This window comes from Poecilia latipinna, unplaced genomic scaffold (assembly GCF_001443285.1).
Source record: "Poecilia latipinna isolate Pla-1442-1.1 unplaced genomic scaffold, P_latipinna-1.0 Scaffold722, whole genome shotgun sequence".
Classification (NCBI taxonomy): Eukaryota; Metazoa; Chordata; class Actinopteri; order Cyprinodontiformes; family Poeciliidae; genus Poecilia; species Poecilia latipinna.
The window spans coordinates 104,591-125,175 of record NW_015113338.1 but is presented as its reverse complement, the minus strand read 5'-3'; the positions used below and the strand labels follow the sequence as shown (position 1 = coordinate 125,175).

General features: G+C 39.1%; 1 protein-coding gene and 1 long non-coding RNA gene across 3 annotated transcripts; one reads left to right on the top strand and one right to left on the bottom strand.

Annotated features, from left to right (window-relative positions):
- The first annotated feature begins 10,373 nt into the window (after positions 1–10,373).
- On the top strand, positions 10,374–13,903 carry LOC106955263 (uncharacterized). The gene is made up of 3 exons (XM_015045353.1): positions 10,374–12,347; positions 12,969–13,139; positions 13,567–13,903. Exons 1-3 carry the CDS (start codon positions 11,978–11,980, stop codon positions 13,872–13,874), a joined length of 849 nt encoding a protein of 282 aa, XP_014900839.1. The 5' UTR covers positions 10,374–11,977; the 3' UTR covers positions 13,875–13,903.
- Positions 13,714–15,845, bottom strand: LOC106955264 (uncharacterized). Of its 2 annotated transcripts, XR_001426540.1 has the most exons (3): positions 15,673–15,845; positions 14,913–15,593; positions 13,714–13,799 (listed from the first exon to the last, which is right to left on the bottom strand). It is a non-coding gene; the product is annotated as an uncharacterized LOC106955264 (long non-coding RNA). The 2 variants fall into 2 exon arrangements; XR_001426539.1 differs by lacking the exon at positions 13,714–13,799 and having other exon boundaries at positions 14,879–15,593.
- Between the last annotated feature and the right edge of the window lie 4,740 nt (positions 15,846–20,585).

Below are 20,585 nucleotides of genomic sequence, written 5' to 3'. Positions count from 1 at the left end.
TTCGAATTTTTTTTAGGGATGCTCTCGCAGGAGTTTTTTGCCTCAAGAAGGGGGGGGGGGGGGGGGGTTATGTTTTCGCATCCACCTGAATAATGTGCAGTTGCGCCACTGATCACAGGGAACAGGACTACACAGAAAAAAACTCAAAAATAAACACACAGAAACACGGATCATGACAGTCATGGCCAAAAGTTTTGAGAATGATTCAAATGTTAATTTTTACAAAGTCTACTGCTTCAGTTTTTATAATGGCAATTTGCATATACTCCAGAATGCTATAAAGAGTGATCAGCTTAACAGCAATTAATTGCAAAGTCAATATTTGCCTAGAAAATGAACTTTATCCCCCAAAACACATTTCAACTTCATTGCAGCCCTGCCTTAAAAGGACCAGCTAACATCTTTCCGTGATTGCTCCATTAACACAGGTGTGTGTGTTGATGAGGACAGGGCTGGAGATCAATCTGTCATGATTAAGTAAGAATGACACCAATGGACACTTTAAAAAGAGGCTGGTGCTTGGCATCATTGTTTCTCTTCTGTGAACAATGGTGATCTCTAAAGAAACACATGCAGTCATCATTGCACTGCACAAAAATGGCCTGACAGGAAAGAGTATCACAGCTAGAAAGATTCACCTCAGTCAACAATATCACATCATCAAGAACTCCAAGGAGAGAGGTTCCATTGTTGCCAAAAAGGCTCCAGGACCAGCAAGTGCCAGGACCGTCTCTTAAAAGTGTTTCAGCGGCGGGATCGGGCTACCAGCAGTGCAGAGCTTGCTCAGGAATGGCAGCAGGCAGGTGTGAGTGCATCTGNTAGCAATGCATAGGGAAGAGCAGTCACTGCCTCCATGCATTGCATGTTCTACACCCGTCTCTTTATTTTTTCTTCTATATTTATTCTTCCACCACCGTTTATGTGGCTCGTACCGCTGCGTGCCCACCCACAAAAGTGGTATCAAATCGTGCGGCTATCACTTTTATCGAGTTACGATGGCGACGTAAAAAGCGAAAAACGAGCGAAATTTCCAACTGCCGAACCTTTGTTCGGCAGTTGGAAAGTGTCAGTTAAGTGTCAGTTACACTTAACTGACACCAACTGCCGCTTTTTAGAGTGAGAAAAAGGGTGGAATTTTGACCCCAAAATAATTTTGAAATCGCTCTCATGGCCGCAAAACTTGTACTATTGGTATGAAAGTTGGTCATGAAATCGCACTGAATGCCTGCTCTGGTAAAATGTTTTCAAAATTTCTCTAGGGCTTACGGTTTTCTGTCAAGGTGCTTCAGAGTGAAATCATGTGACAGGGTACCTTCAGGCACTCAACCATTCATTTTCAGACTTTTCTGAAAAATTTCTGAGCTCAGCGCACACCATGTTTCTCTTATTGCTGCTATTTCTGTGAGTGACCTACAGATATGAATCGCGGTACTATCGGAGACGACAAATAGCCCTCTCATATGCTTCAAACGGTTTTTGGATCGGCCTTACGGATCCTGAACGGGAAACAGTTGTTCGGACTGCTTTTTTCATTAAAACTCAAGATAGAAATCCTTCTCCAGCTGTCTGTCTCACACACACAGGGCAGTTGGCTGAGCATCGATCGCTATAGCAACAGAATACAGAGAAAGGCAGAGCTGCTGGTTTGGACTACAAACCAGCAGCCATAACTGCCATAACTGTAGTTCTATCTATGGCCAAGACTCAGTTAAAACAGAGGCCTGAGCAGCATGTCAGAACTACAACATGGCGGAACTGTCTGTTACTATAGAGGAGGAGTTGGCTGGTATTCTGAACTACTTGTGCTTTGAGCATTATATAACTGATTTAACCCAATCACTATTACACATGGAATTAGTGTGGCCATTTCAAATGAAGCTTATGAAAAATTTCAAAATAAAAGCCTTGACAATTTTTATATCATGTAATTGCTCTTTCTTGCATTAGATAGCTTTTAAAAAAATCCTCTGTTACACATGAGATTAGTGTTGCCATTTCAAATGAATCTTACTGAAAGTTTCAAAATAAAAGCCTGCATACTCACCTCACGTCAGTGCACCGCCTATGGCAGTGCAATAATATTAAACTTTTTTTTACGCTTTTTTTCTCAGGATAGTGACATTAGCACAAACATTACCATTTCACTGCCGCCCACTAGTGCACTGCCTTGCACGCATTAGCCTTTTACCTAAAATAACCTATTAGTTGATTTTCTTACTTATTTGCCATGTTTAGTTTACTGAATGGAGTAAGGCAATGACATAGAACATGCTAGTGATGCCCCACATGCTACTGATAGTCTTCATGCTAACATTAGCATTTTGTCAAATATTAGTTTATGCATTAATTTTAACATACTGAATGGTACAAGTACAGCTTAGTCCACATGCTTCTGACTCATCACAGGTTATTGACTGCATTGAAGCTTTCTTTAGCAATGCTAATTTTTAGCATCAGAACGCTGGGTCCAAACCGACGGGCACACTTTGGCAGGCCCCATTTAAATTTCTTCAGGAATTTTCTAGTAAACTTATTTATTCTTCTTCCGTCACCCTTAATGCGACTCGTACGGCTGTGTGCTCTGTGCACCCCCACAAAAGTGGTATCAAAACATTCAGCTTGATCCCAAGGAGGGAGCTACTACTTTTAGTGGGATTTGGAGTTGAAATGGCGACATAAATAGCAAAAAACGAGGCAGGATGTTTCATAAGGATAGGATTTTTTTTCAAAGGATCTGTCTGACACACACACACACACACACACACACACACACACACACACAGCACAGTGGATTTCTGACTTTAACTAGCGATATTTATTTTATTGGTCTCAAAGTCCCTATTGGTCCCTATTGGTCTCAAAGTCGGTCATGACATAGATACACATGCCTTCTCCCGTAAAATGTTTTCAAAATTTTTCTAGGGCTTATTGTTTTTTTTGTCAAGGTCCTGCAGACCGACAGCGAGATCTCATAAGGATAGAAACAGTTGACAGTTGAATTGCTCTTTAGAACTACAATGACTGAAGGTTGGAACTACAACATATCATCGATGCCTGAGCCCAGCAATACAAAGATATTACATTTAGATCAACTGCCAACCTAGAAAACATTTTATTAAAAAATAAAACTTTTTTAAACACATGGCTACAAAGAGACCTTTAAATATTTGGAAGGATTTTACTCTCAAAAATGGAAAGTCTATCAAGACTCATTTATCCATCTTATTACTTAGAAATTTCCTATAAAATAATTAAAAAGTTAATCAAAATCATTTTAATGTCATTTGGAAAAACAAACATCACTACATTAGAAAAGATATTATAAGATCACTAGAAGAAGCAGGCCTCAATGCAATTGATTTTGACTCGGTAAACAGTTGCTTAAAACTTCGATGGTTACAAAACTTTCTGAAACATTCCGAGAGCTTTTGGTTTAGCCTCCCTGCTAAAATCTTTTTAATCTTTGGTGGGGTAGAATTCCTTTTAAAATGTGACTTTGAAATTAATAAACTTCCAGTTGAACTTCACCAAATTTTACCAACAAGTCCTTCAATATTGGAAATTAATCTTTAAGCATAACCTTTACCCCCATAACACTCCTATTTGGAATAATAGATGCATCTTAATAAAGAAAAAAAATCCTTTTATTTTGAAGAATGGCCTGTTCAACATTTCATGGATGACAGAAGGAAAATTTTGAACTTTGAAGAATTCCAGCATAAATATAATTTTACCTGCACTAAAAAAGAATTTCGAGCTGTAATTAAAGCTATCTGTCAGGCTTTGATTAACACAGTACAAGGTTCGTTATTTTATACAGTCTCAGTACCATGGCTTTACCCACTGTTTATCCAAGACTACATTTTTATAGACAAAAACTGCAACAGTAAATTTTAAGAACAGTCATTATCCAAAAGACTTTCCCTTCCCTCTTGAAAAGAAGAAATTTACTTAAAGAATTTTCTTTTAGTGCATGAAAAAAATGTGATGCAGCTATTTAAATTTCCCTTTAACCCCCAAAACAAAGGAAATTAATTATAAAATATTAGTTAATATTTATCCATGTAAAGAATACTACTTCAGACTAAAATTTTATATTGAGGCAAATGACTCTGCCTTTTGACGTAGAACCTTTGCAACATTTATCATTTTCTTTCAGTTATGCATCTAAATTTTGGAAGGATCTTCATAATTGGTTGCTGACTAATAATTTAAATATTCCAACTTTAACTTACAGCAATATTAAATTTGGCATTTATATTTTGGACACAAAATTGTAATATATCATTAATAACCTGATCATTACGGCCAAATATTATTACACAAATGTAAAAAAAAAAAAACACGCAAATTAACCCCAATCTTTGATCTTAACTAAAAGAAATGTCACTTCTGTTCAACTCTGTGAAAATGGTTGAGACAAAGAATGCAACTCTGCTGTGTAGTAGTTTGTCCTATTTGATTTTTGGCATTTATCCATTTCATGATTAAGACCCTGTACAATAATTCCAGTTATTCAGTTTATTACGCTTTCTTTATTTTCTAATAATAATCACCTGTTGTGTCATATAACGTTCATGTCATTCTGTAACCCCTTTGTTTCTTACTCAGCAGGAGTAAGAAACAAGTGACTAGGAGTGACTACTGACTCCTCACTCAAGTTACTGTATAAAAAGTATATGTGCTTGTAAGATTTGGCTGTTTGGCTGTTAAAGTAGAAACAGCCAGGAGACTGGAAAGGCTTTGTTTTCCGGTCTCCTGGAAAGCAGACCGGAAAGATTTTGACTGTCCAACATTGGTTGGACAGTCAAAATGTCACAAATTGACGCTGATTCATTAACAAAGTCCCAAATTAGACAAATGACAAGAGATGAATTGGCTCTTGTGGTTATGGATTTTTTGCAAAGGATTAAAGAAAAATCTGCATTGCTGATTAAGGAGAACGTACTGCAGGAGAATTTGGAAAAAGCTCATGTACAAATTGAGCTTCTAAATGAGAAAATCGATTCACTCACCAAAGACCTAAACTGGTCTCTCAAGCAAAACAAATACCTGGAACGTCAGCAAATCCCAAAGTCACAACATGAGGTAGAGATCCGGAGTTCCCACAGGACTCAGTTGTTGTCTGAGATAAAAGACTACAAAAATAAAGTTAAAGAGCTTCAAGCCTCTTTAAAAAACCTCGAGAGGGACTCAAAACTGCAGGTTGAGAAGATTGAGGCAGAAAAACGGCAAACGGTGTCTGAAATCACAGCATACCAAGCAAAGGTTGAAAAGCAACAAAGTGAAGTGAAGAGACTTGAGGCTGAGGTGTCCCGAAAAATTGACGAAATCGGCATGAAGAATAATGAGCTTTTGAAAGAAAAAGAGAAGTGCAGACTTCTTGAAGCCAGGGTAAAAGCTCTGGAAAAGTATTTGAAAGAGGCAGAGAAAGAAAATAAAATTCTTGAGAAGAAACTTCCCAGAACCCCAATGGAGGAAGCCATAGAAAGAACTAAGCAAGAGTTTAAGGCAAGGGTCGATTTATCTTCATGCGCATTGTGACAGCTGACCCTACTGTCACACAGACCTGAATGGTAATCATTTTGTTTGTTTTATCCTTTACATTAATTTAGACATCAATTAGTGAATAGTTTAGATTTTTATTAAAAATTATTTTCATTAGTCTGACCTTTTAGTTAACTATTTGCAGTGCACACATTTAGTTAACTTTATTTGTCAGTTCTTTATATTTTTGTTAAAAGCAACAAATTAATTTCTTTGTTTTGAGTTACCAGTTTCCTTTGGAGCTGCTGGAGGGTCACAGAAGAGCTCCGGCTAATTGACGTCCTTATATGGCTGGCAAAACCTCCTCAGCGGGCCGTTCCATTTGTTTGCCAGGGGACGGGGAAATTTGGTTTTCTTTAATTTAATTTGACCATTTCTTTAATGTTTCTTCTGTTTGGTAGTTTCAGTCTAATGTTTGTTTAATTTAAAGATTTGGAATTGTATTTGTTTAAGTTTTTGCATGTTTAAATTACCCCTTGTGTGTCAGCAGTGGTCTGATCAGCCACTATTTAAGTTCCCCTCATGTCTTGTTTGTTAGGTCAGTTTTGTGCTTGAGTTCTTTGTGTTACCACCTGAGTTGTAGTTTGTTATGTTGACCTCAGTTTTGGGCCCAATTCTTCATTGTTTGATTATTTTTGAACTTTTTTGTAATAAATTAAGATTATTTTTTGAATTCCATTCAGCGTCTCTCTGGCTGGTTAATGTGAGAACCCTCACACACATTAACTGTGGAGAAAAAGCGAAACAGGACATTAAAAGAAAGTCTGGCGAAAAAAGAACAGGAGGTGAATAAACTCATGGAGCAGCAGGCTGAGACCTCCAAGCTATTAGACTTACAGCAACAGAAAGAGGCTCTGGCTGTGAAACAAAGTTTAGCCCACACAGAATATGATTGGAGAGACCTGAAGAAAGAAAATAAATCCTTAAATTATCAGCTAAAGTTACTATCCGAAACCAGGTAGAGAGATCAACATCACATTAAAGAAGTCACCAGCCAAGTGCGTAAGATGACAGAATTGTACTGGAGTGAGAAGATGCAACATGAGAATTTGAAGGAAACCATCAAGCGCAAAGGGGCTAAGGTAGAAGATGAAATTGCTTTGAAAGGACCTAATGATCAAAGTAAAGTTGAAACACAAACAAACGCTAAACAACTCAAACCTCTACCACCGATCCAGGAAAATAAACCGCAGCTACCAAAAACAAACTCAATACGTAATCAAAGAATTCTGGTTCTGCGGGAAGGAAAGGTAGAGGCAGCCTTTAATGATGAAAGCTTCACGACACAAGCAAAGCTGAAGCCAACAACCCCCAGCAAAAGGAAGCCTGAAATGCGGCCTTATACATCGGCAGGCAGGAAGGTTTCTTCCACGGAAACTGAGGGGAGAAAAATGAGCAGCCCAGAGTGCCACAGTAGATAACGGTATAGGGGTTAAACGCGATTCCCTCTTCACACGGGTTCACTACCTGTGGGAGAGACAAAGGGAATGGCAGCTAAAGATGGGAGACCTTGGTGGTCTGATCCTGAGCTACAGAAGCTCCGGTATCAGTGTCTGGTCCTCATTCCCGGCAGTAACTCGGGTTCGTTTCTGGTGAGAGTTGGACTCCGCCAAGGCCGCTTTGTCACTAATTCTGTTCAATATTTTTATTGACAGAATTTTTAGGCACAGCCAAGGTGTTGAGGGGATCCGATTTGGTGGCCTTAAGATCACATCATCTGCTTTTTGCGGAAGATGTGGTCCTACTGCGTTCATCAGGTCATGATCTACAGCTCTACTGGAGCGATTCGCAGCCAAGTGCAAAGTGGCCGGGATGAGGATCAGTGCCTCCAAATCCGAGGCCATGTTCTTGAGCTGGAAAATCTGGTTAGGATGCCTCCTGGATGCCTCCCTGGTGAGTGAGGTATTTCAGGCACGTCCCACCAAGAGACGGCCAAAGGGAAGACCCAGGACATGATGGAGGGACTATGTTTCTCTGCTGATGTGGGAACTCCCCCAGTGCTTTCTTTGAGTCTCCTAGAGCTTTCTCTGAGTTACCTAGTGCTCCCTCTGAGTCTCCTAGTGGTCCCCCTGAGACTCCTAGTGCTCCCTCTGAGTCTCCTAGTGCTCCCTCTGAGTCTCCTAGAGCTTTCTCTGAGTCTCCACCTCTAAGTAATTCCCTGAGTTTCCTAGTGCTCCCTCTCAGTCTCCTACTGCTCTCTCTGAGTCTCCTACTGCTCTCTCTGAGTACCCTAGAGCTCTCTTTGAGTCTCCTAGTGCTTCCTCTGAGTCCTCACCTCTTAGTGTTCCCCTTAGTTTCTTAGTGTTCCCTCTGAGTCTCCTAGTGCTCCCTCTGAGTCTCCTACTGTTCTCTCTGAGTCCCCTAGTGCTCCCTGAGTTTCCTCGCGCTTCCCTGAGTCTCCTAGTGCTCCGCCTGAGTCTCCAAGTGCTCCCTGAGTCTCCTAGCACTTTCTCTGAGTCTCCTAGTGCTCCCTCTGAGTTTTCTAGTGCTCCCTCTGAGTTTCCTAGTGCTCCCTCTGAGTTTCCTAGTGCTCCCTCTGAGTCTCCTAGTGCTCCCTGAGTCTCCTAGCACTTTCTCTGAGTCTCCTAGTGCTCCCTCTGAGTTTCCTAGTGCTCCCTCTGAGTCTCCTAGCACTTTCTCTGAGTCTCCACCTCCTAGTGCTCTCTCAGAGAGAATACACCACAATCACTCATCTCCTACCTGGGTTTGCTGCGTTCTCTCTCACCACCATCACCCGCATTTCATAACAGACACACTCTTTAAACTAAATGCATAGGTTTTCTCCGGGTGCTCTGGTTTTTCCTTCAGGAAAAAAAAAGTGATTAGGTTAATTGATCTCTTGATCTTACTTCTATATCTCACTCACTGACTGTTCACAAAGAATATGAATTTATCTATTTCAGATTCTTAATGTGTTTCTTTTTAGCACACACTCCTTAAATGGCCTCATGCAATGTTTTCCAGCCCTAGTGTTTCTTTATTTTCTGTCTTCTTAGTCGTCTTAATTTTTAACTGGTCATAGAATATGACCAGTCTCTCTAAGCTGGATTGTCTTCCTGTTAAAAGGAAGTTGTTTAAGTGTTTAGGCTAATTGGTCTCTTAATTTTACCTCTCTCTCTCACTCATAACTGTTGGACATACAAAAAATCTGAACTGAATAAAACTGTTTCTTTCTACCACACGCTCATTAATGGCCTCATACAATGTCCTCCAGCCCTCCATTTCTATTTGAAATAGGGTTCTTCAGGATGCCATTAACTAAACAAAAAAAGTGTGATTACTGAACACAGCAACTGCACTTAATCATATTTTCAATTTTACTTTTATTTATTGGTCTCTCATGGAAAATACTGTGGTGAAAATAGAAAAAATAAAGTCCAATAATACTATCTGATTTGTGTATGAGGGGGAGGTTTGCCATCAATGACTGAAAATTATTGAGACAAAAATAATTCAAAATTCTTATCATGATGAATTTTTCACAATAAATGATAAACAATATGATAAATGTCCATCCCTAGGCTTTACTCACAGTGGCACATGTCCTGTACAAACACAAGCAGAAAGGCCACTCAGTGAGGAAGAAGCCATTCCTCCAAAAGAATCATGAAAAAGTAAGATTGCAATTTGCAAATGCACACAGCATGTGAGGTATCACTAACATCTTGTCTTTCATTGACTTCCTCCATTCAGTGTGCTAAACACGTCTAATAAATAAGAAAAATTCCTAAAAGCTTATTTTAGGGAAAAGGCTACTTCTAATGCACTGCTAAGGCTAATGCTAAGACTAATGCTAAGGCTAATGATAGCACTAATTAGCAACTGCTAATTAGCACTTAGCTAAGGCTAATTCTAAGGTTAATGCTGATGCACTGCCTTGCTTCCTATGCTTTACCATAAGTAGCACTTCAAAAGAGCAGAAGTCTTATGTTTTTTGAACAATAACAATATTTGTTGTTAATCAGTTGCTAAGAGATCAACACGTTTTCTGGTAGCAAAGTGTCACAAAGTAAACATCTGACTTTTACTTTTGCAAAATTTACCAACTAAATTTCTTGTGTCTAAACAGATAAACAGTATTTCAAAAGAGCTTATGTTTTATAAACAATAATTAATTTGGTGTTGAGATGAGTGCTTTTTTCTGGTGTTGAACTGCTCCATAGTGTAAATCAGACTTTTGCTTTTGTATTGAATGTCTGTTTTATAATATATTTACCACCATGGATGGTAAAAAAAAAAAACTTTCACTTTTCAGAAAACATAACTGCACAATTCTTGTTGGGTAGTACTTATTGTAAGTTAAGTAGTATTTCAAAAGAGCAGAAGAAATCTTTTGTTTTTTGAACAACAATTAGTATTTTGGCTAATTTTAGCTTATACGCTAATTTTAAGATATTGAATGGAGTAAGTCCATGTTACTCAACATGCTTGTGACTCTCCACATGCTATTGAGGACATTGTATCTTACTTTAGCACTAATGCTAAGTTTTAGCATCAGAATGCTGGGTTCAATTGACGGGCACACTTTGGCAGGCCCCAATTAAATTTCTTAAGAAATTTCCTAGTTTTTTTCTTTTATTTCTTATTATGTCAGATATATATTTCTTCTATTTATATATTTCTTTTATTTATTATTATGTTGGATATATATTTATTCTTTTATTTATATATTTATTATTTTATTTATATATGTCGGATATATATTTATTGTTTTATTTCTTATTATGTCGGTTTTGGTCCTCCATAGCCTGGTGCTGACAAATGGGAATCCAACAAGATGCAGAATCAAAATCTGAATCAACAAAATTTAAATTATTCCCAACCCTACTACCAGGGATTATTTTATTAACTGATTTCTCCTTTAGTCTTGTTGTTTTGTTAGTTACATGGATGTGGAAACATGATGTCTGTATTGTCAAAACTGATCTAAAATCTTTTACTTATCTCTTGGTGCAGTTATAGCCAGGCTTGTCCTGAATTTTATAGACCATTTTATTTACCTTAATTAGCATGAATGGTTAGACAAAGAATGTTTCCAAGATACAAATTCAAGCATTTAAATAAAAAAAAAAGACAGTTGATGCTCAAAAAAGCGTTTACTACGTTGTCATGTATGGTCTACGAAGTCACACGTTCACTTCGCTGAGTAACATTTTCCTGACACATTTATAATTGTTAGAAACAAATCAATAGCATTAGTGCACGGTATACCTTCTTTATTTTACTGAGACATTTATAAATGTAATTACTGGAAAATGTTTAAACAAAAGACTTTGTCCTTTCCACATCAGGCAGTTTCTGAAAATGTTTAATATTGATCAGTCAAGAGGCAAAAGACGAACCAACAATCGCATGGGGACGTTGACGGTCTCACAGTAGTCTATGCATAATTACTGTTATGATGAAAATTTTAAATGTTGTAAAAGGAACTGCTGTCAAATGAGTTAAAGAAAAACAGAGATCACAATTCCAAGTGCTTACAGCTGATATATTTCATTAATCTTCAGGGATATGAAACTGTTAGTGGTGAAACACATTAGCTAGTTATCTTAGCTAGTAAAATGAGCTGTTAGTATGCCATTTGGAAAGCCTACAATTTACCTTCTTCATTGTAAATTACAGCTTCAATACGGGCCAATGAAGCAGACCCCCAAAAAGCATGCCAGTTGTTCAAAGAAAACCTGGATGAATAAAGAAGAGCTGATGAACAGGTTTCTCTGAAAGCCCAGGCCGTTCTCACAGTCGACATGTCTGATGCAGAAGAACAATGGGACAGTGTGATCACTGCGTTTTATAAGCAGAACATGAACTGGGGATCTCCATTTAAGTGCAGGCTGAGAAAACATTCTAATCGTTTTTCTGGTGATGACCTGAATTGAATTGTTGCTGTTTCAACGGTTGATTTCATGTTCTTTAACACCTATATATTTATTACACTCCGTAGTTAGCGCAGTAGCCATGCTTTATGCTGCTTTACCCTTTTGATTGTTCTGTTCAGGCATTTCTTCCCTCTGCCCCAATGGGGATGCTGCAGTGGCTGAAGACATGCTATGTCCATGGCCATGCAGAAAACTGGCTTCATTTTCAATTTAGGTTTGTCTTTATGACTGACTGAGTGTGCCATCCGGGTTTACATGTGAAAACTTTTTTAATTGCATTTGGCTTTTCAATTTCCTAAACTGAAGGGACAGAACTTTGAGTATTTTGCCACTTTTCCACTGGCTCTCCTGGACCCGGTTCCGCTGCCGTTTTTTCCAGCCAGGTTCTTGATTTTTCGGTCCCTGCTCTGAGAAGGGTCTGTAAGTGCCGAATTGGGGGTTGCAAGCTTTGCACCTCTTCACTGATTGGTCATGGGCGTGGTCAGATCCAAGCATAAAGAGAAGAAAAACGGCCTTTTCTCAAACTCGTAGCAAGAAGAGAGAGAGTAGCAATGGAGTCGTCCCAACCTACGTGTAATCCGTGCAGCAATGAGGTGCAGACTTTTCTGTCAATTACTGAGGACTGCAATATTCAACACCAGCTAGATGAAGCGACTGGAAACGAAAATGTTTTTGTTGAGGTAGCGGAAAGGATGACCGGCGCTGGATATCACAGAACGTCCCAACAGTGCTGGGAAAAGGTGGAAAAGCTAAAAACCGACTACAAAAATATGAAAGACGACAACGGGCAGAGGGGGTCCAACCAAAACTGGAGGCAGCGGTTCGACCTAATGGACGATATTCATGGCCATCGCCCTGCAAGTTGTGGAGAGGATGAAAGCGTGGACAGCGACACCTCGCTGCTGGAGGACATCTGCAACGGTAAGGTTTTATTCAACTCTGCATCCATATAAAGGTTGAGTAGTAACTAGTTGCATTTTCCCAATTACATGTACTTTAGTAGCTTGTTTGAAAACAATTAATAACGTTTAGGAGTATTTTTACTACCATGTACTGTTTACTTTTACGAGAGTATTTTTATTATGAAGTGTCTCTACTCTTACTTGAGTAAAATTTCTGGATTTTCTACCCACTGAATGAAAAACAAATGTTAAAGTTTCATCAGTTTTTTACTGAAAGAATCTGATTTGGAAATATTTTTTAGCCTGATTTTGTTATTTTTTGTTATGTATTACTGCATTTTGGTCCTTAGAATACCAAAATGTCCACTTAACTCGGTCCATCTGATGTTGTCATTTTTAAATATCAAATGACTGATCATTTCATCAGTTACTCAGTACTTGAGTAGACTTTTTACCAAATACCTTTTTACTCTAACTTGAGTAATTTCTTGTATTTTAACTCATATAATTTCAGTAACTGTAAACTGAAGTCAATCAAAGCTGGATTAACACGGTAAAATAACAGGTTGTTGAGCTTGAACTGACCTCTGCATCCTTAAATCGGAGTGAATTGTATTTAACTGGTTTGCTTTCTGCACAGGATCTCTCCCCTGTGGTGCAGAGACTGAAACCGATGCGGACGATTTCCCGTCATTTCTTTCGGATCCCAGTTCTTCCAGCACCTCTACTTCCTCAGATGCTCCTCCCAGCGCTGGCTGGACACCGCTGCCGTCCAGCCAGCGCCGCCGCTCCAGCCAGCGCTGCCGCTCCGGTGAGCACGGTTCATCTGTCTGCTTTGATGGAAGACATTATTAGACATCCTTATCACCACAAACCATTGGTTTTGCATTTCATTATCCTGTGGGTAATGTGATTTTAAAAACAGACAAAGACAGATATCAGCTCTTTAAACTGTTATGAGCTGTGGCTTCCGTTTGGAAAGTTGTGCTGTCAAAAAGTAACTGCATTTTTGATGTTATCTAAGAAAATAAAAACATATTCACCTTTCTATCCATTAATTTTAACTTTCAGTTTCAACCAAAGTAGCTTAGAAATCAACATTTCTAGCTCCATTCCACTGTCAATCACTGTTAGCATTTTATTATGTCTAGTAGTGATTAACTACTCATATTCAGATATATAGTTGTTTTTAAATCACTGTAACTGTGCTTTAATACTTATTAAATCTCTTTCCCCAGGGAAGAGACGAAGAAGTGGGGGCGTGTCAGACGTGAATGAGGAAGTGGAGAACCGGCAGCAGCGTGAGCGGCACCACAGCTCATGGATGGAAATCCTCCGGGAAGAAGCGGCCATCCGAAGAGAGGAAGCGGCCACTAATCGCCAGATGGTTGCCCTCCGTAGAGAGGAGCTGAGACAGGCGTCCCATTTCTACACGGCCTGCCTTGGCCTGCTGGGGGACATGGTTGCAATCCTAAGGGAGCGACAAGACGGACAGCATTCAACTGTAAATGTTGATAATGATGCCAAGGAAAATGCCGACATTTAAAAGTGAAGAATAAATGCTGTGCTTCAAATCTGTGCTTTAAGTCTGTTCTTCCACAATTTAAACTTTTCCTGGGGGATTGAAAGTACTCAAACCAAAATTGTTTGTATTGGACGTTTTTCTTTATATCAAACGACTTTAAAACCAGTGATATTCTCATTGACACTTCACATTAATTTCCACTGACTGCATCCAAATGTGAGCATTACTTAGCAAACCAAACCTTGAAATAACTCAGCTTAAAGTAATAAGAAGAGCTATTTAAAACAACCCAACATGCAAGTTAGATCACGGTAATGTATCCGCTGGTTTGGTTTTCCTCAATATGAGAGTCGAAAAGGGTGTCAAGCTTTCAACTGGATTCTGTTTTAACCTTTGTTCTGTGACGATTGAGAGCTTAGACCTGTAAGGTTAACTGTTGCAAAGTTAGCTTAACAAAAGCAAACCTGCAAACATGTCGTTTCTTGAACGACTGTATTTACATAGTTGGTAGGTCTTATTGCTCATTCCTGCAATGCCATTGGATGGTGAATGTGCAAATAGGTCAGGCCATCAACTCGTATAGCTTGCAGACTTTCCAGATACTGGTTGTTAATGGGTGTGGAGATAAGAGTGAATGCTCTTGAAGGTGAAGTGGGTGGGGTTGTAAATGTGGAGTTTTGTTCTGAACTTCCATGGAATGTATCAAATCATTAGCATCTATTTGTATTGAAATGATTTAGACTAGCATTCGCTAACCACCAGCAGTGGAGGAGCTCAAGAACATGATCACACATTTTCTGTCTGTCTGTGTGTGTGTGTGTGTGTGTGTGTGTGTGTGTAGGCTCCTCATGATAGAAACTTGGAGCATCACTGTACTCAAACATACACAGTTTATGATGCTACAGAGTAAGGCTGGGCCATATATCATTCACAACATATTGCAACAACTGGATATTATAATGCAGTAAATGCAGATGGTATTGTCGTTTAGTCTGGAAATCTGAAAGAAAATTTCACACCATAAATTGCATGCAAGTGAATTTAATTAAAAGTTTTCACCATTTGTGTTAGTGAAATATCAAGACGAAACAGGAGACGGAGATGGATCAGGTTGTCCTGTCTCTCCATCATGGGTTCTCTGATGTGCTTTCTAAGTTCCTGACTGACTGAAGCATCATCCGCATCGGTCACAGCTTTACGGCTTCTCTCTTGTGGATTCTCTGATGTGCTTTCAAATGCCCCAGCATTTTGAAACTTTTGCTGCAGCAGCCACAGACATGAAGCTGTGTGGGTAGTTTGATGACTCTTCAAATAGTTTGACAAAGCAAAACTCTTTCCATACTGCTCACGGGTACATGGCTTTTCTTCTGTGTGGACGTGTTGGTGACACTTTAAAGCTGCCAAACTCTCTCCACACAGGCTGCAGCCCGTGTGAATTCTCTGCTGACTTTTCAAATTTCCAGACTTTGCAAATCTCTTGCTACAATGGCTAGAGACATAAGATCTCTCTCCAGTGTGGATCAGCCGATGACACTTAAGAGACGACAGACGAATAAAGCTCATTCCACAAACGTCTCAGAGGAAAGGTTTCTCTCCAGTGTGGATACGTAGATGTTTCAGAATCCATGTGGCAGAAGAACTCCTGTCACACTGATCACAGCAGTGAGGTTTCCTCAGCTTGGAGCTGTTTCCCTCTTCTCCTTCCTCTTCCCGTCTGTCCAGACTCCTGCAGCTTTTGCTCTGTGAAACAAAAACAAGCATTTAATCTAGAGAGCCTAAATACGTCTGTAGAAAACTGCAACATGCTGAGGTGACTTACATCTTCCACTGACATGTTGTTGTCTATCAGTGTTTTTTCTTACAAGTTTCTAATCACAAACTTGTATGTGCTTTTCTTCACCAATGTTGCTAGTTTCCAGGTTCTGCTCTAGCTGCTCAACGTAAGCTGTCCTCGGCTCAACCTCTGGTCTGAAACCATCTGTTTTGCCAACCTGAGGTTGGCAAAATAACAAAACTCACACATTACACTATTCACATTTCTACCCTTCACTTAGGCTGCCTTCACACTGCAGCCTGAAGTGACCCAATTCCGATTTTTTTGCTGGGGCCGTTCACACTGCCAGTAAATGCGACCTGTATGCGTTCTGCGGTGTGAACGGACAAACGACCTGAAAGTGTCCCGCAGTAGAGGGCGCAATAGCGTCAGTGTTCTCAGTGTTCTGCCAACTGCCATAAAAAGAAGAAGTGCTCAGTGTTTGCGGGAGTGAACATGGTTGCTAACGGTGGAGCTTAGCTTACATATTTGAAGTTGTTGTCTGGCCGGAGGAGCATATTAAAAACTTAATCCTCATATAGTCCGTCATGGTTGTTTATCTTCCCGCTTGTGCATATCAGGGAACAGAATAGTGACATTTGTTGAGCATCAGTGACGTTCAGTTCGGATGAATGCGACCTGAACGTTAGGTCGCATTTGAATCGGATACGTATTGGATATGGGTCACATTCGAAAAAGAATCCGACCTGTGCTGCTCAATCAGAGACAGGTCGCATTACGTCAAAAAAAATAAATAAATCGGAATTGGGTCACTTCAGGCTGCAGTGTGAACGCAGCCTTAGATGAAGCCAACCACTTTATGTGTATCAAACAGGATAAATCAACTGTTTTAAAGCTTTACTGCATTTAGCTGTACATTAACTGGCATAAGCATTAAAGTGTACACTGATTTTAACTGAATACCGATCAAAAATAGAATTACAAGACAAAACAAATACAGAATTTAGCTTAGCATTGTTTCAAATTAACCTCAATTCTCACATTTTATGAATCAACAAGTCAATTTGAACTGAATATTATTCAAATAAAAGCAAAAATAAAACTCCTGAAACATGGATACAGTTAATATATCACGGCCTACTAATCACCTCCTCTCGCGGGACTTTCCCAGCGCGAGCTGGCGTTTTGCCAACGTTACCCTTAAGTTATAATGAACATAAAGAAATTTATGTTTGGTTTATTATTTCTTTGATAAAAACGGCGCTTTTATGCAACAAAACCTAAACTGCTAGAAAGACTTATGTTGTATAGATAAAGCTGATATCAGTAATTATCAGCTTTCTATAGTTATTGAAGACTAGATCTCCATGCAATTAATGGAGCCAACATCCCATGCCGTTTGGGGGCATGAGATACAGCACCCACTAGTGCTATATCATTTTTGACATACAAATTTCTGAGGTCCTTTACCTCTAACAAAGTTAGTTCTTTGAATAAAACCCTCTGTGTGAAATCTTAGACTTGTCTTTACCCTATGATTGAGGGTAGAAGATAAGTATAAATATTACAGGTGGCCTGTGGCTACAGGGATTTATAAAAACGTACGATACAAAACAACTTGATGTGTTAAAAAGTTTAGATGAAAACTTATGGTGAAAATATGTGGATCAAATTTAATACTGCACCCATTCTCATATGGGGGTCAATGTATCAGTTGTTAGTGGAAATCCTGATTTAATTTTTGTACTTGATGTAAAAATAAGAAAAATACATTTCTGACTTGGTTTGGTTCCTGACTCTTCCATCTTTCCGGTTTCCTCAAACCCAGAGCATGTCGAAGCTTTTTCAGTAATGGCTTCTTTACCGGCAGAGCAGCCTTTGCTTTGTCATTCTCCTGATCCTTCTGTTTTAGCTCCTCAGAGAGCTTATGATTGCGTGTCAGTTAGTGTTCAATTTCAGCTGTTGATGCATCCAGCTCTTTATATTTTACTTCATCTAAAAAGAGCTTGTGTTTCACTTCATCCAGTTCTTTCTGTAGCATGTTCTTCTCGGCGTGGAGGAATTTGGCTCTCTTACCATTCCGTATTTCAACCTCAGCATGACGATGTCTCTCATCCCTGTGCTCCTGCTCCATTGTTTGTATTTCTTCTTTAAGGGCTAAAATATCAACTTCATATTTCTGAACCATTTCCAGATTTGCGTCTTTGACTTGCTCAAGCTCTTTCTGTTGTTGACGAAGAGCCTCATTCTCAGCTTCTAGAGCCGCATAAAGTGTCTGGTTCATCTTCAACAGTTCAGCATGAGCTTCTTCGTTGTCACTTAGCTTTTTCTTTAACAACTCTGCTTGTTGTACATTAGTTTGATAGTTGGTGTTAAGTTCCTGGTATGACTCTTTCATCTTCTTAAGCTCTTCCTGGAGATGCCTCTCCTTCTCTGCAGACGTCTTTCTCAGCAGTGCCATGGCCTTTTTCAGTTCTGTACACTGTGCTGTGTTTTCACCTTTTTCAATCTTAGAAAACTTCTTGTTTGTATTTGTTTGAGAGTTAGCTGTCATCTCTATTTCCAGCTCTTCCTGCAACGTTGCCACCTGTTCTGACAGATTGATAATATCATTTTGAAGCTTAGCAAGAACTTCTTGATATACGGCCGTACTTTCCTGCATCTCTCTCTGTAAAATTGCCTCTTTTTCTTGAGATGATCTTAACTGATGTTGGAGGGCTTTATTTTCCATGAGGAGCTCAGAGGACAGGATGTCCTCTCTGGGATTCAATCCTTTTTTTTTTTTTTTGCCTCACTGCATACCCCAACGTCATTGTCATTAAACTCGCTTTTTTCTAGCTTGAGTTTTGCGTCATGTTGTTCTTTTTCCAAGTCATTTGCTCCTTGGTGTTCCTCGTTAAATCTGGCTCTTTCTGCATCCACCAGAGTCTTTAGCTGTTAATTTCTTCCTCAAAAGAATTACCGCTTTGGGTATCTCTGCCTTGAATCAAAAGTTTTTGTAAGCTAAGTTTAATGTTGCCTATGGTTAGTGTTACTGTCCACATAGATGACCCATGTGCAGCAAAACAGCCCCACAATATGATGCTGCCACCACCGTACTCTGGTTTTGAATACATAAACATCTTTAGGAGTTACAGAAGAAAAAGTGTCACTTGAACCTAACCAGCTGCAAGATTACGCAAGTTAAAGGTGCTTAAGACAAATGGAGAAAATATTTTCTGATGTTAATACTTCACTCTTTCTCTCATACCATCATTTCTCCACTTGGTGGTAGAAATGTCATAAATATTTGATCCCTAAGATGTAAGATTCCTACACAGTTCAAAGCATTTATTCCAGTTGCCCTGGATTCATAGGATAAATTAGGTTCCGGGTTCCTTCTAGGAGAATTTGATTTTATTATAGAAACTAGACTGCTATTTAGAGTAAAAGGATTCTTCCCCTGCTTTAACAGGTATCAATTTGGAGGGCATCTGTGAGCACTAATTTCCATCAAATGTAGGCCAAAAGGTTTAATTATTACCTTGTTTAATATTTTTCCTCATTCTCTCCCAACTCAGTTCCTTCAGACTAGCCAGCAGCAATAAGCTGATGGTGAAACTGCACATTTGCTGAGCTCATTATAGGAGCCACTTCTCAGAGCAACGCTGGTAAAAATGTTAAATGGTTAATAGAGGAGCCATGTTGTGATGACTTCCTGAAGGTGGAGTTTCAGAAAGAGGAGGAATTTTTAAAGAGACAGAAACCCAAACATGTGAAATTACAAAATCAAATTTCTTTTAAGTCATATTTGATTTATATAGCATTTTTATAACTAAAATGATCATTGTTACTTGACTGTGCTATAAAATAGAACTATGTGCCTGGAAAAGACAAAATGCTGCCCTTTTAAATAAAATCATATTCATTTTTAGTAAGATTTAAACCAATTTTGTTGATCAAATACATTTATTTAGTACTGCTATTAAACCTGCTATTAAACCTTTAATTAAAATCAACCATAATTTAATGTATGTTTAATTTTCTTAAACTCCAGTTATTAAAATAGCAGCTGCATATCTACATAAAGTTCACTTCTGTGTACAAGAACAACTGTGATATAAGCCACACTAAAGGATTTGTAAATTGACACATAACAAAAGCTGTCACAGACGACTGCTAATTAGCAGACGGACTTTCAAAATAAGAGAGAGGCGTTTCGCCAAACAGCTCACTCAACACTGAACGCGCCTTAAAATGAAACGCCGTCCCTGCTTCCTCAATTTCCCACAACAACAACGCCACTCCGTCTCTCTTGTCGTGAGAAAACCTCAGCACTCCCACGGGTGTTCCTCTTATTTTGAAAAGCCAGAGAATCACAGGTGTCACGGCCATGGTGACTCATGTCTATGATGGTCACCATGGACATGAACACGTAGCGGGTCAGTCCGTTGCTGCGATACGTCACAGAATATGTGCCAGTAAGCTAATACAAATCAAAGGATGGTCACCTGATGGTCACGGCCATAGACATAATATAAGAAAAATACATATCCTTATATTATGTCCATGGTCACGGCCATCACGGCTGTCGCGTTTGAGGCAAACCGGAACTTCGTCCCAAATCCAACCAGAAAGCAACGCCCCCCAAACAAAGGTTCCGCTTTGCCACTACTACTACTCCCATCCCAACCTCAGGAAAGCACTATAAATGTAGGCAGATTAACATGCCGAGCTGCACACAAAATATTATTTTTTAATTTTTTTGGAGAAATAAAATAAATTATACATGAAAATATTTCAAAATTATAAAACGACCAGAATAACGTGGTGGGATTTTTAGGTGCACAGCAGCACCACCTTCTGGATGGTCACATTTTGGCAGTGTTTATTTTGATCTGTTTATTGTTTGTATTTTATTTTACCTTTTAATCATTGTGAATTTTTGGTTAACATCATGTTTGTACATGTTTAAAACA